Source organism: Pelophylax lessonae (genome assembly GCF_965119305.1).
Source record: "Pelophylax lessonae genome assembly, chromosome: 13".
In the NCBI taxonomy this organism is placed as follows: domain Eukaryota; kingdom Metazoa; phylum Chordata; class Amphibia; order Anura; family Ranidae; genus Pelophylax; species Pelophylax lessonae.
The window spans coordinates 115,909,011-115,935,124 of NC_138780.1; the positions used below are offsets into that span (position 1 = coordinate 115,909,011).

The window sequence follows — 26,114 nt, forward strand, 5'->3', positions numbered from 1 at the left end:
CACCAAGGAGTTACTACTAGGGTGGTTGTATTCATGCCATGCTATATGTTACATACTCCAGACCTATGCACCCTGTGCAGTGCAATATATTAAGCCTGTAATACATACCCCAGAAATGCTGCACTCTGTACACTGTGTTGTACATTCATACCACTAAAAGTGTTTTCTAGGAACTGAGAATCTCACTCAATCCACCAAACAGGCACACTTTTGCTAGTAATATCATTAAAGAAAAGCATATGTTTTTATTCTATTTACAGGCATCTGGCGTGACAGTTAATGATGAGGTCATCAAAGTGTTCAATGATATGAAGGTGAGAAAATCCCAAACAGCGGAGGAGGTAAAGAAGAGGAAGAAGGCCGTTCTGTTCTGCCTCAGCCCCGACAAGAAGGAGATCATTGTGGAGACAGAGAAGCAAATATTAGTGGGAGATATTGGAAACACAGTCGAGGATCCATACAGGACCTTTGTTAATCTTCTGCCACTCAATGACTGCCGTTATGGACTGTATGATGCTACTTATGAGACCAAGGAGTCCAAGAAAGAGGACCTTGTCTTCATCTTCTGGTACATTCCTTAGAAGAATGTGGTAACAAATGACATAGTTTTACCCAAATATCACTGTTGCTTGAGAAAAGTCTGTACAAATGTGATATGGTTTTCATTGGCCCACTCTTAGAAGGGGTCTGAGGAAATTGGGCCCCCTATCAAACCTATGCACATGCAGTAACACAAATTTTAATGCATCTTATTACATGCATTTCTTTGTGTTTATATAGTATGTGTTTCATCATATGGGTTGAAAATGTATAAATAACCCCTCCCCTGCATTAAAGCATGTTGAGAATGTATTTCCCAAGGCCCCGATTAAAAAAAAGATCCATCATCAAATAAAAAAAGAGGCAGTAGAATAAAATAAATCTTTCCTTTCTATCATTGCTGGTTGTAGCTCCACCCCTCCTGGGGCCCACAAATTTGGGCATTCCCATGTTACAGCCCAGCACTGATCCCCTCTTCCTTTCCATTCTGCAGTGATGTGTCTCCTCATCTCTCCTCTTTAATTTAAACAGCAGACTTTACCTTAAATTGAAAGTTTAATGTGTTTATCGTCCATTAAAAAACAAACTGTTCTTACTGATTACGTGTGAAAAGACTTTTAACCTGGAAGACCATCGTGACCATTAAGACCATTAACCATCGTGTCAACCAACGGTCACGGCTAAAATAAAGAGCATAGCAAGAGTAAGCACAAACATACAACCACAAAGATAGGCATTTTTGATTCACCTTTTTGTTTCTTTAAATGCTCCCTGAAAAAATTAAAGAAAGAAAAAGAGACCCAAATAATGCAAAAATAAACACTGTTGCAATGCTTTTTTCTTTTTTTTTATTCAAAAATTGGTCATTACTTGAAGGCAATTTAGTTTGCTCTCACAATTGTGTTTTTGCTTTTCGAAAATGTGTTTGAACAATTTTTTGACTGGTGTATGACCAGCTAAGTCCACAAAAATGCTGTGTGTAGTTGAGTGGAATGAAGAGACAAACAATGGAGTGTTAATTGATTGACAGCTCTGAGTTTGCTGGGGCTGCTGACATCACATCCAAGGTGATTGGAAAACCAGATTGTACCTCAGATAACACCACTCCACTTCTAAAGATCCCTCAGGACAAGGCTAGGATGTAGGAATACTCCACAGGGGACATAAAGAAGTTACGTGCCATTCCTTCAGAGCCCTGTGCCGTGAACGGTGGCTCCCGCACGCATGCGCGGGAGTGATGTAATCGTGCCTCCGGTCAATCAGATGGCCGGAGGACGCGAACCAGGAAGCAGGACGGCCGAACAGGTCGGCCGTCCTGTCGCTGAGCGGGCGGCACTACGGGGGCTTCGTTCTAAGGTAAGTATTTCATTTTTTTGAGGAGGGTTTACTTCCTCTTTAATAGACCAGCTGTTTAGAAAGCAAGACAACCAATAAGACTCCATTCGCACAGGCAATTACAGAAGATCTGATTTCCAGCGTCGAGATTCTGCGGCTAAAATTGACAGATGTCTGCAAATAGTTATGGCCGCTGAGACCATACAATGCAATGACAGGCTGTCAGTGACTGAGGCTTTTTATGCATGTTTGCACAGGCAGTAATTACAGTGCATCCGGAAAGTATTCACATGTTACAGCCTTATTCCAAAATGGATTAAATTAATTATTTTCCTCAAAATTCTACAAACAATACCCCATAATGACAATGTGAAAGAAGTTTGTTTGAAATCTTTGCAAATTTATTAAAAATAAAAAACCAAAAAAATGTACATAAGTATTCACAGTCTTAGCTCAATACTTTGTTGAAGCACCTTTGGCACCAATTACAGCCTCAAGTCTTTTTTAATATGAAGCTACAAGCTTGGCATACCTATTTTTGGGCAATTTCTTCCATTCTGCTTTGCAGGACCATCAGGTTGGAAAGGGAGTGTCAGTGCACAGCCATTTTCAGATCTCTCCAGTGATGTTCAATTGGGTTCAAGTCTGGCCTCTGGTCAGGCCACTCAAGGACATTCACAGAGTTATTCTGTAGCCACTACTTTGTTATCTTGACTGTGTGCTTAGGATCTTTGCCCTGTTGGAAGATGAACCCTCTCCCCAGTCTGAGGTCCAGAGTGCTCTGGAGCAGGTTTTCATCAAGGATGTCTTTGTACAATGCTGCATTCATCTTTCCCTCGATCCTGACTAGCCTTCCAGTTCCTGCCACTAAAAAACATCCCCACAGCACAATGCTGCCACCACCATGCTTCACTGTAGGGATGGAATTGGCCAGGTGATGAGCAGTGCCTGGTTTCCTCCAGACATGGCACTTGCCATTCAGGCCAAAGAGTTCAAACTTTGTTCCATCATACCACAGAAATGTTGTTTCTCATGGTCTAAGAGTCCTTCAGGTGCCTTTTGGCAAACTCCAGGCGGGCTGTCATGTGCCTTTTTACTGAGGAGTTGCTTTTGTCTGGCCACTCTACCATACAGGCCTGATTGATGGAGTGCTGCAGAGATGGTTGTTCTTCTGGAAGGTTCTCCTCTCTCCACAGAGAAACGCGGGAGCTCTGTCAGAGTGACCATCGGGTTCTTGGTCATCTCCCTGGCTAAGACCTTTCTCCCCCGATCACTCAGTTTGGCCGAGCGGCCCACTCTAGCAAGAGTCCTGGTGGTTCCAAACATTTTCCATTTACGGATTATGGAGGCCTCTGTGCTCAATGGGGCCTTAAATGCTGCAGAACATTTTCTGTACTCTTCCCCAGATCTGTGCCTCCATACAATCCTGTCTCAGAGGTCTACAGACAATTCCTTGGACTTTATGGCTTGGTTTGTGCTCTGACATGCACTGTTAACTGTGGGACTATTTATAGACAGGTGTGTGCCTTTGCAAATCATGTCCAATCATCTGAATTTACCATAGGTGGCCTCCAACCAAGTTGTAGAAACATCTCAAGTATGATCAATTGAAACGGGATGCAATTTTGAGTGTCATGGCAAAAGCTGTGAATACTTATGTACATGTGATTTTTTTTTTTTTTTTTAATTTGCAAAGATTTCAAACAAACTTCTTTAATGTTGTCATTATGGGTTGTTGTTTGTAGAATTTTGAGAAAAATAATGAATTTAATCCATTTTGGAATAAGGCTGTAACATAACAAAATGTGGAAAAAGTGAAGCGCGGTGAATACTTTCCGGATGCACTGTACCTGCGGTGATCATGGCTGGATGGACAGTGTCCACAGATTCTTGTCATTGGAAATCGCAGCATGCAATATCCATGTGAATGGAGCCTTAGTGAACATGGCATGCACCAGCTTGTAGCTCCCTGGACTTCTGTGCATATGGGCAGCTTATTGTAACCATGCTGCATGTTTACCCGTGTATGGGGTGTTCTTGTTATTAAAATAAAACTACAACAAATGCTATAAAATTTTTATTACTACAAGGTTAAAGCAGCAACTTAAAAAGTATAAACTTAGAGTGGCTGCTCTTGTAAAAGGGTGGAAAAGAAAGGTGCCTGAGTATCGGAAACTGCTGTTTTTTTTCTTATTTTACCTCTCCCTGCACCATGACCCCACCTGGGTGTTTTTTGATTTTTTTTCTCCCCCCCCCCCCCCCCCTCCTTCTTTTCTCTGTTGGCCCTTGCTGGGAGTGAAGAGGGTCTTTTAGTAGGCTGGATGAGTCATATTTTTCTTTCTGTTCATGGTTATATGATATGCCTCTTTTTTTCATCTCCCAGAAAGAAAGGCACACCTCCTACCCAAGCACTGTTTTTCTACACCCCAGTCTGCTTTTACGCTCTGGTCCACTCTAGTTTTGATTGCATAATGCTTTTTTAAGCGTCTTTCCAATGTAACATTGGCTTACACTGATTTTTTATTTTTTTTGTCTTCCACTTTGTATTGTTCAACTTGTCGGACCTAATATTAAAAATGAATGAAATTGGATAGAGTAGTGTGAGGTTACAACACCATTTACAAGAAAGATATTGATAAGACAGAGAGTGTTCAGAGAAAGGCAAACAAATGGTGAAAGGTCAGAGGAATAAAACATATCAGGAAAGACTGGAGGACAACAACAAAGGTTTGTAGGGTAGGCATTTAAGGGTAGGTGGGTGGTTGGTCATCACATTCTCCATGATGCTCTCCTCGTTGGATGCCAAGTAATGGTCACATGAAGGCCTACTCCAGAGTGGGTTCTTCTGGCCTACCGCTAGGCACTTTGGTTAGGGTCACTGTCTCACACATGGGGTACCTTTACTTTGAATAGACGATTAAACTTGATTAGGCTCTCTTAATGTTCTAAACATCACCACAGTTACTTGTGCATTTAGGAGGGACACGCAGAGCCCTTGTCCTCTCCACCTGTCCAGCGTATCATCACTACCTCACTCCCAGTAACGGTATGGGGTCCTGCCATGCATGACACATGCGTGCACTAGACTTCACTTAACTCTCTCTCTCCTGTACCTGTTTACATGATGAGGGCCTCAACGGTACAGACCTGCTCCCATTGCTGTGGGAGACAGACTGCGACGGAAGGAGTGCCGACAATATCTTCCTCGCTGCAAGAGGCTATCTTACCTGCCACATGTTCACTCTTAACGACATGCCTCTAGAGAAACCTTCATTACCCTTGATAACAACTGTAGGTTCACACTGTATTAAACTTTGTACCATTATCTCCATACCCCAACATGCTTAGTGACCCAACTGTAGACTATATGTGCCGGTTACTTGCATTACACCCCTTTACTAACTTCAGAACAGGCAGTTTCAAAAGCTTTACTCAAATAATAAATTAACATGATGACAATCACAGGTAACAGTTCGGAATAAAGTGCAGACATTTCCTTTGCATCCATAGTCCCTAACTACAGACTTGTGGCTGCCCCAGCATACCTCCTTATTATAAGTCTATAACTGGATGAGTCCATGGTGAGTTAAACTCTGATTCTGGTAATTCTCTGGTACTCCAGACTCTGATAATAGCATGGCAACATTACATTCCCCCATCTCTGGGCCCCATCCCACTCAGGCTGTCCCTTGTTCTCTTCCCCTGTTTTGGGCTCAGGCTTTCTCCCTGAGTGTGTACAGAACAGATTCCCTTCCAGGGCTCTCAGTAGCTGCAGCAGTTCTGTGTAGTGGCTAGAAACTACATGCTGGATCTTGCCTTTTTCTTTTCTTCCCATCCAGACTATGAGAGTGTGGGCAGAGCCCCCCCCCCTTTTTTTTTTTAAAGCACAAGGAGAAAGGCAGAGCTCAGCAGATAATGTGGGAAACATGTTAACTGTTTCCCTCCCAGGTAGTAATGGCTATCTATAAACAGATACTTATAGATAATTGCGAAGTTATTATTTTTTCCATACCTTATTTTACTTTTTCTCCCCATTCTTCTCTTTGTGGCCATTTTACTAAGGGCAGATGGAATCCATCTCCCTTTACTTCCTGGAACTTTATATAGAATTATTGGTGTGCCTCCTGGAACATGTGACAGGAACTTCCCAGGATGCATCTGTGAGGCCAAGGTTACATCACCGTTGCCTTACTCAACCAGGAAATGAAAAAACAGTGATTGTAAGGAAAAACAAAAATGTTGGTTCAACTTATAAAACTAAAGTGATTTCATGTTAGCATGCAGAGCTGTAAGCTGCTGTGATTTTTAGTGAAAGGGGGAAAGGTTAATTTTCATACAGCTTTGAGGCAAGGAGAAAAGAGTAAATTAATACAGAGGGTTTATATACAGTAAATCTATATATATATATATATATATATATATATATATATATATATATATATATATATATATATATATATATATATATATATATATACATATATACACACACACACACACACACATACATATATATATATATATATATATATATATATATATATATATATATATAATCATTTATTTTTCTTTCCTTTTTTTTCCATTATAGTTATACAAAAATACAACAGATACAAACTCAAAGAGACCAAAACATAAACTTAAGAACAGTTTACAAAAAAACATAACCACAGGGACAGCCATGCATATTTATATAGCTAATTAAACAAATAAAAAAAAAAACAACAACAAAAAAAAAAAAGAAAACCACACCAAAACAACCAGATATACAGAGCAGAGATAGGACTTATTGGTCGCAGCAGAAGCGGATCAGCAGGTGCCGACCAATGAATGACTGCTGGCACCCTCTGATCAGTGAGGAGACAAACTGGACGGATCTCTGCCTATGTAAACAAGGCAGAGCTCCATCTTGTCAGTGGGAATGTGGTGGATTTTGTTTCCCAAAAACCAACACATCTCTTAGTGAAATTGGCACATAGTACACACAAAAACACTGGTTAGGCACAGATTTAACCCTTTGATCATCCTAGATGTTTAACCTCTTCCCAGCTAGTGCCATTACTACAGTGACAGTGCATATTTTTATCACTAATCACTGTTATAGTGTCACTGGCTCCCAGTTCCTAGTGTCAGTTGGTGTCAGATTGTCATGGCAATATCGCAGTCCCGCTATAAATCGCTGATCACCGCCATTAGTAGTATAAAATAAAAAATAAATAAAAACAATTTCCAGTAAAAAAAAAATAGTTTGGAGATGCTATAACATTTGTGCAAATAAATCAATATACGCTTATTCAAATTTTTTTAACCAAAAATATGTAGTACAATACATATTGGCCTAACTTTAAGAAGAAATTCGATTTTTAAAATGGTTTTTATTGGATATATATATATACATTTCAAAATGTTCAGTCTTTTTTTGTTTATACTGCAAAAAATAAAAAAACCCAGTGGTGAACAAATACCCCCAAAAGAAAGCTCTATTTGTGGGAAAAAATGACATAAATTTCATTTATGTATAGTGCTGCATGATCATGCAATTGTAAGGTAAAATACTGCAGTGCTTTATAGCAAAAAATGGCCTTGTCATGAAGGGGAGTAAATCGTCCAGAGTTCAAGTGGCTATACAATAGGATTCCACTACCTGTATGAATTCCTGCATCTGTTAGGGGAAACAGCCATTCATTGCCGTCTTCCTCTAGAGGAAATGCATTTCTTCCGGGTTGCACACTTATGATTGAACTTCTCAAATCCTGGCAGGCATATACCCATTCCTCCACTTTCATCTCAAGATAGACCTGTCAAATCCAGCCCTTAATTGAGGTTGTTAGCATGTTTTTCCAATAGAGAGGGATCTAGGCATTTAAAAAGTTGGGGAAAAATAGTTTTCTTATGTCCTAATCAGATTATGCACAGCATGTAGCAAACATTGTGCTGGATCATCATTTATTTGTACTGAAGTAATATCTAAAATCCATTTTCTGACCTCCGTCCAGAATGGTCTAAGTCTGGCACATTTCCATGTTCTATGAATGAACAAGCCCTGCTGAACAAAGCCCTTCCAACACCTGTCTGAGACACATGGGTACATTAGACCTACCAGCTTCGGGACCATATACCACCTTCATAAGATTTTATAAATAATTTCCTGTGTCTTTGAACGGATATAGGAGGTGTGGGTCATGTTAGGGGTGGTATATCTTTGCAACTCAGAAAACGGACTTCCCAGCTCTGTTTCCCATTTTCGAAGGAACTTAAGACCTATACAGAATCTGCTATAATTCAGTAGTTTATAGTTGGACAACAGTCCCTTATCAGCTGGCAGTTTAAGCCAGAGAGATTTGAATTCTGCAAGAGACTCTGCGATTCTAAGTCCCTTCAAATGCAAAGTAATAAAGTGTTGTACCTGCTGATATGGCCATCCATCTAGGGGAGATTGTCCAAACTACTCTCCAAGTTCCCCTAGTGGGATGCAACAATTTAAGACAACTAGTGTCACCATCTGTAATAGACTCATTAGGGGGAAACCATAAAAAAAACAGTAGGAGAAGGGGAGGTATAGATGAAAACAGTGTTTCCTGTTTTTAATAGTGTCCCAAAATTTCAAAGTGTGGATAGTTAATAAGGAGGTATTATTCGAGAGGCCTCGATATAAACATTGAACCCACAGGGCAAAAGCTATATTACAGCCCACCATAGTTTCCTCAAGCTTTACCAAAACCTTTTGGTTACCATGATGTCTCCAGCTAAGTATTCTGATCAAAGCTACTGCTCTATAGTAATTTTTCAAATTTGGGAGACCTAGTCCATCCCCAGGTTTATCCTTCATAAGAATTTGATTTGCTAATATGGGCTTTGCCTTTTGAAGAAGACCTTCTGAATATATGGAAAAAAAGGACTTTGGGAGTGTGATGGGTACCATCTGCAAAATAAAAAAAAACCTTCAGTAGCATATTAATTTTTATAATATTAATTCTACCCAACCATGTACCTATATACTAACTTTCCTGATCGATCTTTATCATATGGAGCAGGTGGATATCATTTTCAGCATACAGTCAGCAGTTAATTATATGCCCAGATATTTATTGGTCCTCATATTCTATTCAAAAGGAAGGGATTGCTTAAGGCACCTAACTATCTTGGGAGGTAGGTACAATGGCATTATTTAGATTATAGGATTATATGCTGGCCATGTGTTTTTTCTTCATGCGTATTGGTTTTTATCTATGTGAGTGCACTTTGATATATAATAAATGTTTTATTAGGCAGTTTGGAGGCTTCTTTTTGCTTGCCTTACATAATCCATTTGGTGCAATATCGTGCTTATACTGCTTTAGTGCTGGCGTTTCGGACTAATGTGTAGCCTTATTGAAGACTGAGGTCCAAAATTAATGCCCAAGAAAGCGCTGTATTACCACCTGTAATAGGGGGTCATAGGGAGTTGGCAAGCGAGTATTCCCTCCACTACTCCTGTTGAAGGCGTGTGCTGTTGGTATCACAAAGCCTTTGAAACTTTAGAAGAAATTTCTCCAGTGGACTACACTTTTTGTGGACTTTGTGTTTTTCCAATTTCGCCTTAGTTTATCTCCAGATTCTTTTTATTTTTTTTATATAAGATGATATTCTTAATTGTGGTTAAGCCATGGTCAGATTTCAGCACAGTCACTTTATTTCACTATTAAGATAAGTTTCGATGCACAGTCATTTTATACTTTATTGTCCATATTTGATTTTTACCATTATTTATATCTATGCACAGTCACTTTATTTTATGTTTATGCATTTTGGTTGAGCGCAACACAGTATTACCCTAATTGAACTTGTTTGGAAAGGATACCTTCTTAGAGGTTTGCTGTCTCACGTATTTATATTGTGTTTCTATTTAATCTTTGCATGGATACGTGTTTTTTCCTTTTAGGCAGGATCCCTGAGAAATTATGATCCCTCTAATCACCTCTTGTACCTCCCATTAGTGCTCTTAGATACCTCCTCTGTATTATTTATTTCAAAATATGCTTTGATGGCATCTATTACCACCTCCAAAGCCTTAGGGTTATCCAAAATATTATCATTCATGTGCTAGGTCCACTCCCTGTGCACACTATCAAACAGTTGCAGCAAAATGGACATTGGAGCATGATTCGACAATGTTATCTATTCTGTGGATGCCCCTATAATAGAATGCAAATAAAATTGATTGATAAATAACAAATCAATTCAAGAGTAAGTCTTATGTACACTCAAAATATTGGTTGTCGTCCCAGTGAGAGTCATTAGGTGAACGCCAACAGTCAACGCATGGCTTTCCAAAAATGCTTTAAAGCTGTGAACAACAAAGCCAATTTACCAGTAGAGGTACCTACTTTCTGGTCTGGGCTAATTTTAAAATCACCACTAAAAACATGACAAGAGCCATGAAGGTGGACAATTTATTTAAAATCCCATCAAGAAATTATTTTTGATGAGGATTAAGTACATAACCAGATGTAAAAGTATAAACTTGACCTTGAAAATTGAAAATTTGGGCAGTTTTGGGACTTTAAATGAGACCCCGGCGAGCACTGCTCAGCGTCTCCATCCCTGTATATAACAGAACTGAAGAGAAAAAGGGGATTAAAGAAGGTGTGTGTGTGTGGAAACCAACCGGCCCTTAGTTTGCTATACTTACCCACCAGTCTGCTGACAAACCAAATAAACCAGTCTAACATAATAGGTTAAAAACAGGGGTTTAGTTAACACACTTTTGCAAACGCATTTATAAGCTGCAGGCCACTCCAAGGCACGATGTGTATCCTGCAGTCCTAACACTACCTAACACTACTCAAACTGAGTGTCTCCTGAGTGTCTCCAACATGGGAGTACATGAATGCTAATGGATGGATGGGAAACAGGTGAGCTTGGAGATGGCCCAATCCTCCCCCAACCTGCTCCCAGCCATGACTGGTATTGAAAAACTAATGGCTATGTGAAAGCCATAGGGTGCAAACTAAAAAATGACCAGCAGGGAAACACACACCCCCATCCCAATAATATAGATGGTAAAGGTAAAGCTTATACATGCGTTTGCAAATGTGTGTTAACTAAACCCCTGTTTTTAACCTATTATGTTAGACGGGTTTATTTGGTTTGTCAGCAGACTGGTGGGTAAGTATAGCAAACTAAGGGCCGGTTGGTTTCCACACACACACCTTCTTTAATCCCCCTTTTTCTCTTCAGTTCTGACCTTGAAAATTACTCTCAGTATCTGATTGAGACTCCAGCATGGAAAGGTAGCAGCATTTATGAATTGCTCTGGCTACCCCCCCCCCCCTCCTTATAAACCAGTGATGGACCTGTACACACGGCCTGAATGTTGGCCAGTATCTACTGTACCGTCTGGTTTTGGCTGATATTCAGCCCATGCGTACAGGGCTTTGAAAACAAGGAAAGAACCCAGAGTTGAGAATCCACATACATGCAGTCCAATGTGAGTGCCACCATATGTGCAAGGGTCCAGAGATTTTAATGATAAAATTAACTCATAGCAGAAAAAAAGGCAAGGCGTTTTGGGGACCAAACACACTCCCCCAGCATCAGGGCTTAGGAATTTTGGCGGGTCAGACTCAGATTATCAGATACTGAATGCAGCAAAGGATATCGCTCTTACCTGCTACATTCACTAACACTGGCTTAACCTGCCCTCTTAGAACTGTTCCAAGCAGTAAATCACAGATCTATTTGGTATCTGCTTACCTGATATATTTTACCCTTGGACATTTGCATCATTGGACTATATGTGCAACTATCAGCCGTAACATTATGACCACTGACAGGTAAAGAGAATATCTTGTTACAATAGCATCTGAAATTGGTGGGATATATTAGGCAGTAAGTGAACATGTTGTCCATGAAGTTGATGTGGTGAAAGCAGAAAAAAATGGGCATCACGGTTTGTTGTGTATGGGGCTGTGAAGCCCATGGTGACCCATGTCCACAGCCTAAAGCTTCTACAAAGGTCACATGAACATCAGAACTGGACTATGGAGCAATGAAAGAAGGTGGCCTGGTCTGATAAATCACGTTTTCTTTTACATCATATGGATGGCTGGGTGCATATACGTCACTTACCTGGGGAAGAGATGGCACCAGGATGCGGTATAAGAAGGCAAGTCGGCAGAGGCAGTGTGATGCTTTGGGCAATGTTCTGCTGGAAAACCTTCGGTCCTGCCATTCATGTGGATGTTACTTTAACAAATATATATTCAGCGCAAATCACAATATTGACTATCAATTAAATATGCAAGCTGGACACTTCAAGACCAACACACAATTTAAGGGAACTGTGGTCCCTATTATGGTGATCTCTAAAGTGTTTTGATACACTATGGGTCTTAACCCTTTTCCAAATGTTATTGACATGCTCCCCTATTTGAAGATGAAGGGCTCTCAAGGCTCTGCCAATATACTGTAATCCGCACCCACACTCCAACATATAGACCACACCTTGGGTGGTACAGGTTATCACATTTTTTATACTATTTAATTTTCCAGTCACTGATGCTACAAAGTCTTTCTATTCTTTGTTATTCACTTTTGAACTCCTACAAGCTAAGCATTTGCCACATGCATAAAAGCCAGACAAAAATTAAAGCAACCGACTATCCAGGTTCTTAGGAGGATCAATAACTCCCGGGGCCAAATTATCCGAAAGAGTCGGAGCCTTTCTATAAATAAAATAGGGGTGATTTGGTAATAATGGCCCAAGTACCCTGTCCTGCCTAAGTATTGCTCAATGTTTGGTAACGATCTTCCAAATTTCCTATATTGGATATTATAATCTAAAATCATATGGAAATCCCTTTTTTTTTTTTCAGAAAGACTGGTGTTTTATACAATCATGTTCCTATCTAAAGCTTTAAATCTCTTGATTTCTCTATCTATGGAATTCTTAGTATACCCCTTTTGATTAGATCTTTGAGCTAATACTATGGACTGAGCTAAATACTCATCTTCAAAAAAACAGTTCGGTCTAAGACGTATGAACTGTCCCCTAGGTATATTGCATAGCCACATTTTATGGTGACAGCTGTCCAAAGAAATATAAGCATTCCTATCCGTAGGCTTGAAATGCTTACGAGTTTGGAAACTGTCAACCTTTTTTAAAGATTTCTGAATCCAGAAAAACCATATGGTTTCAATCAATATTCCATGTAAGGGTAATGTTTTTATCATTGTTATTTAATTTACTCATAAAGGATTGCAAGCTAGAGAAATCACCTTTCCAAATCATGATTAAATCATCAATAAACCTCTTGTAACAGAGGAGTTGAAGGGGGCAATTTCTAAAGACCACTTCCTCTTCCCAAAGGGCCATAAAGAAATTGGCCACACTGGGAGCAAACCGGGCACCCATCGCCACCCCCCTTGTTTGTGGAAAGAATTTTCGGTTAAACCCAAGTGGACAAGGTCCATTTAGCTGAATTTAAAGCATCCTCATGGCCAATGATCGTTTTTTTTTTTTTTTTTTATTAAAGTTTGATTATATATAGAGAGCACAAGCTGTTCCTTTATTTATTCCATATACCACGGATGGAGTCTTACTACAACACTGTACGCTGGTTGGAGAGTCTTTTACCCCACTGGGGAAGGCGTATTAAGACCATTTTTGTCATATGAAGGAGGAGAAACTGTGTGTGACTGTGGTGGAGGGATTCTCACAGTGGCACCTGCATGTCTCAATGTTGAGCACCTATCCACAGCGGTCATGTTTCAGGATCCTATGTGATGGATTTTTATGTTAATTTTAGGAATACAGGTTTAATCGATTTTTGCGCTGATTGATGTTACTTTGGTGTCTATGCCTCAATGAGTCAGGGCTGTTTTAGCAAAAGGGGGCCATGCTCAATATTAAGTGGGTGGTTGTAAAGTTATGGCTGATCAGTATATATCAATTAAAGGAAGTCTGCACTGAAACAAATATACAAGTTTTCATTAGCGACTACCTTCTGAAAATGCTTGTTGCCTGGCTTTCTATAGCTAAGTAAAATCAAAATTCCTAATCTACGTCTTTGTTCCCATGTCATTTACTTATTGCAGTACAGGTTTCCTTTAAAGCCATAATGTATCTGATCATACATTGTTATGGTAACCAAGAGTACTGATCACCCAAACAACTTTGTCACCTCTTCAGTACCATTATTAAAGCAAATTAAAAGCAAAGAAGAATTTGCCCACTTAACCCTTTGTAGGCTTTCCTCTGCTCATTATGGATCTAGCACTGCTGCTGTGGCAGTAATAACACACTGGGCAGTAGTTATCTATGTTCTGAATGTACAGTATAGTATTAATATGAGCCACTTCTCACTAAGAAATAGAAAGGGGCAGTTATGTGAATTTTTCTTGCAAGGCAGGTGAAGCTGGAAAAAGCCTGATAGTTGTGTCGTCTGTTGCCAAGAGAAGCTGAGGCTGCAGATCATACAACAAGTTTATCAGTTGAGATGGCAAGACTCCAAACTGAAGTCAACCCAAGAAAATTGCTGTAGGAAATGAAGATCAAAGTAATATATTACCCCTAGCATTTAACACTGTTTGTACTTGTCCACATGGACAGCAACGTTTCCCTCACCTTGGAGGAGGCAGCCAGACAACAGTCAGTTGTAATTTTCCTGTGGTAAACTGCAGTTGGCCAGTGAGATTAATTTTAATATAAATTTGTGAACCATTGATATAGTATCGAAGTGGTTGCTAAAGCTTTGCAAAAAAACCCAGTAGCTGAGTGGAGCAAAGATTTTCCCATCACTTGTGTTATTGTACCAGAATGAAAGAATGCAATGCTTACAAAAATGCTTCACTTACTGTAATAGGTTTATTATAAAAAAAAACAACTATAGGGAACACTCACATGACATAAGTGCTTCCATCGGATGATCACATGAGAGTACAGAGCTTAAAGTGTTACTAAATCTACAACAGTAAAATCAGTGTGTAAATGCAGTAAAGCATGCTTGTTATACTCACTGTGGGAACCTAAGGGGTTAATGATTCACATTGTGTAAAAAGGCTGTTTGATCCTGTCTTCTCTGATCCTCCCCTCTTTCCACTGTCCCCTACTAATTTCCTAATAACACTATGGAGTCAGGCTGCACATGCTCAATTTGGTTTGTATTGCTAGAGAGTTTGTTTGTTTTTTTCTTGGGAGAGTGCATGTGATCAGCACAGGGCCAATCAGCACTGTCCAGACAGAGGGTCAGGGGTCTTGCAGTCTCATAGGACAGTCAGAAAACTGCTCCTACATGCTTTAACCAGTGCTTGGCTGGACACTGATAGAAGCCCCAAGACTGCTTGAACTGCTGATGAGAAAAGGTATTTAGCAGTTTATATTTACTAAAATAATTGCATTTCCATGTTCTGTGTACTGTGGGAGAGCAGTGAATGCAGGGTCCTGGGTTTAGTAACAGGCAGGCCATTGCACACTTACAGTATATACTGGTACAAGAACATGCTGATTTGTTTGTGGGATATACAACTATATGGAGTACAAAGCCATAGAGGAAAGCAAGTGTGATTCCATGGAAAGGAAAATATGAAGTGCTTTTTGACTTACCTATGAGACCTCATGCACACTGGACATTTAGCCCCCGTGCATGAGATTCCGTTATTTCTGTATGGGTCAGGCAGCCTGTGAAGCTCTTTGAGAGGATGAAAGCTGCTGAGACTGGACTGGGCTGGATGATTCACCAAGTGCTACTAACATTTAGGGCAGAATGCATCCAGGGACAAATGTGTGGAACACAAGAAATCTGGGGGTTTTAGAGTTATCCCAGCTTTCATCTGCGCTATGCTAATCATAAGCAGCTGAGGCATTCCTCGCCAGGGTTGTGTATACATGCGGCTGCGGGGCAGAGAATGCCTCAGCCCCTTATGATTGGCCAAGTATAGTGATCGCTTCCTAACGGGAGTACTCAGGCGGGTTTGGACTAGCATCAGAGTAAAGTAGAGGTAACATATAAATGAAATTAAATGTAATCTTTTCAGGCTCATTTACACACATGGTAGCCCCTTGAAGAGTGAGCCACAGTGAATTGCTTTTCAGAGATCTTGACAGGCAGTGAGGAGGAGTTATGTCACCTCCTCACTGCCTATTTTAACCCCTAAAAGCCTGCACCACCACACTGCAACTGCATGCATTTCACTTGAATGGGTCAGGTTTGGCTGGCGGTGCTACCCAACGAACGGGGCAAGGGGGATCATTTTTGCCATAGTAGTGGCATGTCTATACACCATATAGCTGCCTTTGCAGCTTGAGGCGGTGGTAAAAATGTGACTTAACTACATATTTTTCTGTCCCACAATTGCAAGTGTAAACTAGGCCATCGTGTGCATCAAGTTGTTATACAGTATTTGGAGTTTGTGGGAATATACTATATGTCTAATAACAACTTTGGCCATTACACAGCACAACAAAAGTGGCCTAAGGGTACATATCTGAAATCCAGTACTGACAGGTGTAAATAACACATGATGAAATTACACTGATAATGCCATATTATTGTAATATTTAGTGCCATCATTTTTTTTGTATTCCTATTTCATTACTTTTATAATAGTAATTTTAGTAGCCTGTGCTTATGAAGTAATGAAACTATTGCCTTTTTCTCTCCTAGGGCTCCTGACAACGCACCTCTGAAAAGCAAAATGATCTATGCCAGTTCCAAAGATGCCATTAAGAAGAAGTTTACAGGTTTGGACTTTTTACTTTTCAGCCTTATAAAGTATATTTAAAGCCAAAACATATTTTTGTTATTTTTTTTTTCTTAGGGTAGGGAAGAGTTAAGACCTCTTTCTAGATTTTTTGTCATCTGTCTCTCACTAGGGAAATTTCCCTTCACTTTTTGTCCAGTGGAGACAACAGAAAGTGAGAGGTAATTTTTCCAAAGTAAGGGAAATGATATTCTGGACAGTTAAGAGAACTTTCATTGGTATTGGTAGATTTCTCCTTTATTCCCCTTCTGGTGACAAAGCAAAAATATTATTTTCCCCCACTTTCAGTCCTGGTGACTGTGGATACCAGAAGTGTAACTCTCTCTAACTGGGACATAGACAGGAACAAAAACCTGACATGGGTTCTAACACCACAGCACTCTGGATCAATAAGGTGTCGCGATCCCGAATCGTGGCAAATCGTGGGACGCCCGTGCAATCCCTGTCACTTCCAAAGGCAACCCAAACGCGGACTCACGGGACACCCGTTGCCCAAAAGAAGTTCTTATGCTTCTTCTAGCCTGATGAATCATGGCAAAATCAGGCTGTGTTTAGGGTACCATTGGAAGGTGCTTTGGGGTGGGAGGGGCACCTTGTGCCCATGTTGATGAGGGCAAGGGCCTCTTCCCCACACTATGGCCGGGGATTGTGGGGGCCTGTGGACCTCTGCCCTAAAGCGCCCCCCCCCCCCATGTTGAGGGCATGTGGCTTGGTATGATTCAGGAAGAGGGGGGGCTCGCTCGTCCCCCCCCCCTTTCCTGACCTGCTGGGCATGCTCAAATAAGGGTCTGGTATGGATTTTGGGTGGGAACCCATTTTTTTTACAGACTTGAAGGCCCTGGTATGTAGTGGGGGGGGGGGGGTGGCACACTTTTTTTTTTTTTTAATCTTTCATTGCCGGCTTTCTTTTATTTACATTTCAGCTGTCAGTGGGGGGAGTTGCTGACAGCTGATGGGTCATTGGTTGTTTAGGAAGGGGCAGCCTTCTGACCCACATAAACAATCAGCTATTCTTCGCACAGAATTTGATTCAGTTGATCATTTTTCGACCGATCTGAATTCAAATTGTTCCGAAAAGTTGGAATTTGTTAGAAAATTAATAAACAAAAGAAATAAACAAAACTAAACTTAGACCGCATTCACACTGAAGCGGCACGACTCCTGCATGACTTCGGGGGCGACCTGTGAAGTCCCGTGCACCGCGACTTAGGTGCGACTTGCACGGACTTCACATAATTGAAGTTAATGCAAGTCACTCCGAGGTCGCCCCGAAGTAGTACAGGACCCTTTTTCTAAGTCGGAGCGACTTGTGTCGCTCCTATTAGAACGGGTCCTGTAGCAGTGCATGGACCGCGACGGACCGCGACTTGTCAAGCTGACAAGTCGCCTGACAAGTCGCGGCAGTGTGAATGGAGCCTAAATTAATTCTGATAGGAATGAACAAAACAAAATTAGTAACATAATGAATCTATCAGAAACAAAACAAAACACGTTTTTCCGTTCTGCAAATGTCTATTGTACTCTGTGAATGGGCTGTTTTTTTTCTGCATCCCTAGCTGGCAGCTGCTGCATGCAGACAGCCTATTGAAGTAAACTGCATGGACACAGCCTCTCGTTCTAATGACAGGCATGCTGGTGTAGGTGAGCGGCCCCAAAGGCAGGCACTGTGTGTCACATTGGGGCGAGAGGCTGTGTCCATGCAGCTGAATTAAATGAGCTGCCTGCATGCATCAGCTGCCAGCTAGGGATACGGAACAAAGTGGGCTGTTCATGGTTTACAGGCCTCAGCTTTTGTCAGTAAGGCCTAAGAAGCCTATTAGGGCCTCTATCACATGGGTGTTTCCTTTGTCTGTTTTTTTATCCATCTGTTGATGGATAAAATATGGACAGTAATGCATTCCTATCTGAAAACAGGTGTAAACGGACATTGTACATTTTCATCAGTTTTTCGTCCTCTTCCATTTCAGTTTTCTTTTAAATCAAACATGTCTGTACTTTTGCTCCGCTTAAAAAAAAATGTAAGCAGGTGAAAAACAGATGTAAACAAATGAAAAACTGTAGTACACTATACTACCAAAGGTATTGGAATGCCTGCCTTTACATGCACATGAACTTTAATGGCATCCCAGTCTTAGTCCGTAGGGTTCAATATTGAGGTGGCCGACCCTTGGCAGCTATAACAGCTTCAACTCCTCTGGGAAGGCTGTCCACAAGGTTTAGGAGTGTGTCTATGGGAATGTTTGACCATTCTTCCAGAAGCACATTTGTGAGGATCAGGCACTGATGTTCGAGAGAAATTGTGGCTTGCAGTCTGTGCTCTAATTCATCCCAAAGGTGTTCTATCTCAAACTCGCTCATCCATGTATTTATGGACTTGTTTTGCTTTATGCACTGTTTCAAATCATTTGGTGGAGGGGGAGTTATGGTGTGGGGTTGTTTTTCAGGGGTTGGGCTTGGCCCCTTAGTTCCAGTGAAGGAAACTTTTAAGGCATCAGCATACCAAGACATTTTTGACAATTTCATGCGCCCAACTTTGTGGTAACAGTTTGGGGTTGGCCCTTCCTGTTCCAACATGGTGGGCCAACTTAATATTAAACCCTACGGACTAAGACTGGAATGCCATTAAAGTTCATGTGGGTGTAAAGGCAGGCTTCCTAATACTTTTGGTAATATAGTGTATATTTATGAAAAAGAGATGTAAACGGAACAGAACTAAACAGAAGATGGATGTAACTAAATCAGTTTTTTCATAGCAAAAACGTGACTAAATGGATGATGCTTGTGTGAAAGGGGCCTTAGCTCTGGTTTACATCAGTGCGGCTTTGTAGTAATTTCAGCACGACTTTAAAGCAGTGCGATTTCATGTGAAGCTTGCTGATATCTGTGCAACTTCATTTAACAGATGTCAATGCATGACGCGCTGAAATTGGACAGAAATAGTGCAGAAACCTTTTTTAAAGTTGCTGTGACTTGAGTCATAGCAATTTGAATGGTTCCATTGCCGTAAATGGGTGCCACTTGTCGTGCGACTGAACTGTCAAGTTGCATGACAAGTCACACTGATGTGAACCAGGGTTTACTGCTACAGGCTGTCTTTAGGTCTGTTTAATGTAATTAAGCTCCTCTGAGTTATCCACAGCAACTTAAGAAGTTGCCTATCACTGGAAGCTGCTTGGTTGCTATTGAATACATAGACACACCTCTGTTCGTTGAGAAACATTTACGGCAGTATAGCTTATTTCCTTTACTTTTTTTTTACTTTTTTTGCGGCCTTTTTTTCTTTCTATGAAAAAAAAATAATGAGTTTGAAAGAGAATAAGTTCAGGATAGAATAAAGCAGCTTCAATAAGCCATCAGAAGCTATTTAAAACACTGCAGGCCTTAAAGTTTAATTAAAGACCACATTTTTTTGCATATTTCATTACCATTCAGATTCTAACTTAAGCTGAAGCTTTCTTTTATGCATTGCTTCATTTTTTTTCTTTTTAATTTATATTTTAGGTGAGAACGCATTTAACAATGTCAGGGGCCGCAACATTTGGCTGAAGCTCCTAATTTTTTTTAAATTCCTGGTTGATCCCGCTGTTTCCATAGACCTCCTTATTGCCAGTGACAACGCAATAGCAGCTGATATTCTGGCTGCTGTGTTGCCACTCCCAGTAAACATGCTCCAAGATTTGCTGTTGGGAACCTGTTCACTTCTTCAATTTTCCTCCTCCAGCCTCCTGACCTGACCACAAACAGCTTGTGGAATGGTTCCATCTCTTTTTATTACAGCTCCCCTATCCCTCCCCCCTGCCCTCTACCCCACGTGATTGTTATTACCTCCTTGTGATTGCAACAGCACTAATCCATTTTGTGGCTACGTAAACACAAAGATAACTTCCTGCAGTGACATCTGCAGTACACGTCAGAGGCTTCCTACTTGTTCCATCTACCAATCTTACAGTGCAATGCAGAGCACCACATGATCAGGGTATAGGAATAAGAAAACATGTATTTGGAAAAAGAATATCAGTGTGTTCCATCTACAGTTGTGTATATAGTTTTGCTGTTTTTCTCAGGCATGCGAACAGGTGACTAAGGGTTTAATGACACTTCAGTTTATTTTAACTATATACATGTAGCACTACTCCCATAGGAGCCGCAGGAATTACTGTCCAGGTCTTTCCAACTTCTGCTCCGCAGCCAGGCACACAACAGGCTCATTAACCCTTTTTCCAAGAACCAGTCTAGGGTTATTTTTGATGTTTTTCATTTTGGAGAACTTGGATAGGGTTGAGGGAAGTGGTGGGATATTTCATAGATAAGAACTATGTACAACTGAGTACTTGGTTTCCCAAGTACTTGGTTTTCCCAAGTACTTGGTTTCCCAAGGACAAGCTATGATGAAGTCCAGGCTTGTAACAAACAGTAGACTTCAGCTTAAGCAGAAGTAGAGCCATTAGAGCAAAGTGCCTCTGAGTAGGAACATGTCTGGATTGAGCTCCTAAGGACACCAGCTGGTCTCATCTTTAATAGACCCATAGCTGAGTATAATAAGGCACCAGAGGGTAGCTTAAAGCACAAGGTCCCCAAGATCTTTCAATGTCTGTACTCACAAGGCCCAAGGACAGATCGAGCCTCCTTCCAATCTTCCAAGCGATGCCCTCCAGTGATACCAGATCAATGACAGACAGCTCCCCCTCAGTCAACTTCTTCCAAGCACCTGGGTATCAGCATTCCCTCCTCAGGTCACCCACCTGAGGCCTCCTCAGGTCACCCACCTGAGGCCTCCTCACTGAATCTTGTGCCTGAGATGGCATTGTGCCCCTCTCAGGCTGGATTCCTTCACTCTGAGGCAAGACCCAGAGCTCTATGTCTTCAGAGCCTGCCTGTCTGGAATAGTCTCAAGCTGTAGCAATATTCATGCTGCTATCTACATACAGTAGCTCCACACCTATCATCCAAAAACTTCCCAAGTTGCCTGGATATAGAGGGTGCTATTCAGCAGACTGGCAGAAGCAGAGCACACAGATCAGACCTAACTAAACAATCACACTGTATCCAAACTATGCTTTTACCCTAAAGCGGAGTTCCACCCAAAAGGGGAACTTCCGCTTTAAATAGTCCTAACCCCCTGACATGCCACATTTGGCATGTCATTTTTGGGGGGGGGGGAGCGGGTACCTAGTTTTGACAGGTACCCACTTCCGCTCGGAGCGCTGCGGCGCCCTGAGCGGAAGTTCTCCTCTCTCCCTCCCTCCCTGCAATCTTCTGGGACATGTCAGAGGTCCCAGAAGATTGCCGGCCAATCACGGCGCATAGCGCAACTCGCGCATGCGCAGTGCGTACCCGGCTGTGAAGCCGCAAACTGTCACAGCCGGTTGCCCACATCAGTGATGCCGGCGCCGCAGAGCAGAGAGGGAGAAGACGGCGCATTGTTGGACCGTGGGACAGGTGAGTGTGCGGTTAGGCTGAAACTCCGCTTTAAGCAACCTTTATAGACACACTGCTTACCATGTGGCAACTAAATGTACCTATCAAAATCATACTCTAACACTTATTTAACTATCCTAGCACCTACCTAGGAGTGTGCTACATCCATATATACAGCAGGTAAAATAAGTATTGAACACATCACCATTTTTCTAGGTAAATATATTTCTAAAGGTGCTATTCACATGAAATGCAATCCATACAGACAAAGAAACCAAAACAAATAAGTTCAGAAATGAAGTTATGTGTAATAAAATAGAATGACACAGGGATAAGTATTGAACACATGAAGAGAGGTAGGTACAAAAGGCATGGAAAGCCAGGACACCAACTGAAATCTATCAGTAATTAGAAAGCAATCCGGCCCCTTGTCAGTGCAAATTAATTTCAGTGGGTTCAGCCTCGACTGATGGCCTATAAAAAGGTGTTTCATTACCAAGGTGTCACACAAGAAACATCTCATAATGGGTATAAGCAAAGAGCTCTCTCAAAACCTTTGCAACACTTATTGTTGGAAAACATACGGATGAGCATTGATTACAGAAGGATTTCTAAACTTCTGAATGTTCCAGTGAGCACTGTTGGGGTCAAAATCCGGCAATGGAAAGAACATAATTTCACTATAAACTGGCCATGACTAGGTGCTACTCGCAAGATTTCTGACAGAGAAGTGAAAAGAATTATCAGAAGAGTTGTTCAAGAACCAAGGACCACTTGTAGAGAGTTTAGAAAAACCTGGAATTAGCAGGTACAATTGTTTCAAAGAAAACAATTAGTAATGCACTCAACTGCCATTGCCTATATGCAAGCTCACCAGGCAAGACTCCATTGCTAAAAAAAAAAGCATGTTGAAGCTAATTTAAAGTATGCTGCACAGCATTTAGACAAGCCTGTGAAATACTGGGAGAATTTATTCTGGTCAGATGAGATCAAAATTGAACAATTTGGATGCCATAATACACACCATGTTTAGAGGTCAAATGACACTGCAAATCACCCCAAAAATACCAATAGTAAAGTTTGGAGGTGAAAACATCATGGTGTGGGGCTGTTTTTCAGCATACGGTACTGGCAAACTTTATGTCATTGAAGGGAGGATGAATGGAAAAATCTACCAAGACATTCTAAATAAAAATCTGCCAGAATGATGAAGATGAAACGAGGGTGGACATTTCAGCAAGACCATGATCACAAACACAAAGCCAAGGAAACTCTATTTTGTAATGATTAAGCACACAGTCAGTGTGTGAAACGCGTCTACCTTGTCACGATTGTCATATTTGGATGTCCAGTCAATAAATCTGGATTTTGACTCAACCTGGAGTGCTGCCAATTCCTTTTCCTTTATCAAGTTTCCACGGAGGCGAGCCGGGGCATGCACTGGTGTGAGTCATCAGGCAATTACACCACCTTGAGCAGTGAGTTCTTGTCTCTTCAAGGAAACTCTCAATTGGTTTCAAAGAAAGTAAATAAAGCTGCTGGAATGGCTTAGCCAATCACCTGACTTGAATCCAAAAAAAAAATCTATGGAAAGAACTAAAGTACACTGTTCAAAGAGACCCACAGAACCTTCAAGATTTCAAGATTGTATGTGTGGAAGAATAGGCCAAAATCACACCTAAGCAATGCATGCGACTAGTTTCTCCATACAGAAGGCATCTTGAAGCTGTCATTACCAACAAAGGATTTTGTACAATGTATTAAATAAATTTCAGTTAGCATGTTCAATACTTTTTCCCTCTGTCATCCAATTTTATTACACATAACTTAGTTTCTGAACTTATTTGTTTTGGTTTCTTTGTATGTATGGAAAGCATTGGTTGTTACCGATATGTGGTGAAAATGGCATGTCAATATCACCTTTAGAAATATATTTACCTAGAAAAATGGTGACGTGTTCAATACTAATTTTACCCGCTGTAATACAGAAGGTCGTCAAAGTGTTCCAGTTGGTTTTCTTTAGAAAGCAGACACAGCCAAATCAGAAAAGCTTTTCTCCTGCCAGCCTGCTGCAGAGAAGGACTCTTGTTCTCTCTGTGGAAACAGTGGTCTCTCCGCAAAAGCCTGAAACCCCTCCCCCCTATCCCCACTGAGTCAGAGCTAAAAGTCTGTAATTAGCCGGGAATATGAACTTTCCTGACTGGGGTGTTATAGGTCTGACTCAACAGGAGGCATGAGGTTCTTCTCTGCAGCCCCCTGGCACATGCCTTTTTTTCTTAAACTGGGGTTGCAATCTAAAAAACAGCAAACTGTATGGCTTTGCACACCCTTTGTTGTGATGCTACTGCAATGTGTTTAGCTGATGTAAACTAAATGGTCATTTAAGCATTTAAGCAAAACTAAACCCACTGATTTAACTGTTCCCAAAACAGTTCCATTCAGGACATGCCTCTGGTGGTAGCGGTCACAGTTGCCAATGTACTTATGTCAGTTCCCAACCAAACCTTCAAGCCCTGGAAGGGCTGTTGTCATAGCTAATCACATTTGCAGCACCATGCCAACTGAAGATCTAGAGAAGAAGGTAGACCATACATGATTCAGCTTTTTTTAATTCAACCAGGTTGAATGAAAAAAAAATTAATTGATTCCCCCATCCACACAGTTGATTTGGAAGGTGGAATCACTCCGCTGAGCTATTGTATTCTGCCATCAGCAGAATACAATGATTGGTATTGCCTGCTATAGCTGGTGGCACTGATTGTTTGGGAAAATCCTACAGGCTGGTCGTACACAAGTCAATCGATAGGATGACTTGTGTACAACCAGCTAGCCCATACATGGATTGAAATTTGGCCGGTCCCTGCTGAACCAGTGGAATTTCGATCCATGTATGGCTGGCTTAAGATAGAAACATCTATGTATGTATTAGATAGAAGGGTTTAGTTCTGCTTTAATGCTCGAAGTGTTTTTACTGTATAACCTCTTTCAATCGATGAACAGTGACTTGTCTCCAACCTGTCATTTTTATTATTCCTAGGCATCAAACACGAGTGGCAAGTGAATGGCATGGATGATATTAAAGACCGAAGCACCCTCGCAGATAAACTAGGTGGCAATGTGGTTACTTCACTTGAAGGTGTTCCATTAAAATGAACGCAATTCCTTTTGTTGTGGAAGCTTATAGTACCTACCATATCAGTTCCTGTTCTGACCACATGGAAGGTTCTAGGTTTTTGTTTTATTTATTGAATAATGTTTTTTGAATACTTTCCTCTGTGAAAACAATAAACCACGTTGGTGCTTGGAAAAAATGAAGTGAACTAACACCGTACAAAACTGTTATACCATTAAAGCATAAGGAACAGCGTGTTTTTACAGGGTTATCATGACTTTTCTTAAGCTGCTTTGCATTTTTCTACACAAGTTCCTCAATTCATAAAATTGGGTCTTTTTAAGGTCTTTAATGCTTGGGACTGGATTCACAGTATTCTGTGCGCCTTGTGGTGAATGTGATAATGCACATGTGCGTGAATGAGCTCATATAGTTTCCCTTTACCGTCACACTAAAATGCAGAGCATAGATATGAAGCAGCCATAAAGGATAGAATGGGGCTTTTACTTGAAATGCATGACTGCTGAGAAGCATAGGCTCATTTATGACCAACTATTAAACCATTACCTTGCCCCCCCCCCCCCCCAAAAAAAAAGACAGAGGCTGATTAAGTTGGAAAAAGGGCAGGGACACATTTTTGTTAAACTTTCCAAATGTAACAACTTTCCAGTGCCAGTCACAGTTATACTATAAGCATCATAGTCTACGACTAGATTTACACTTATGCAAATTGGATGTTGGTTTCCCCACATCCAGTTCGCATGACAGGAGATTGTGACCGGCTCTCAATGGAGCCAGTTCACGCATCGCTGGGCAGCTGCAGAGGGAATTGCACAGGGGTTCTGTGCGTCTCTGGCTCAGTTTCAGGTTTGAATTCAGGCAAAAATTCAGGCATGATTCGTCCCTGAAACGGAGAACAGGGACACACCGTATCCCTGCTGAGAGCCGCGTCCAAAGTAGGTGTGAA

General features: G+C 41.1%; 1 protein-coding gene across 1 annotated transcript; it reads left to right on the forward strand.

Annotated features, from left to right (window-relative positions):
- Positions 1 to 262: 262 nt before the first annotated feature.
- CFL2 (cofilin 2) lies at positions 263 to 25,730 on the forward strand. The gene is made up of 3 exons (XM_082275338.1): positions 263 to 568; positions 16,521 to 16,597; positions 25,073 to 25,730. The coding sequence occupies exons 1-3, from the start codon at positions 309 to 311 to the stop codon at positions 25,186 to 25,188; spliced, it is 453 nt and encodes a 150-aa protein (XP_082131464.1). The 5' UTR covers positions 263 to 308; the 3' UTR covers positions 25,189 to 25,730.
- Positions 25,731 to 26,114: the final 384 nt, after the last annotated feature.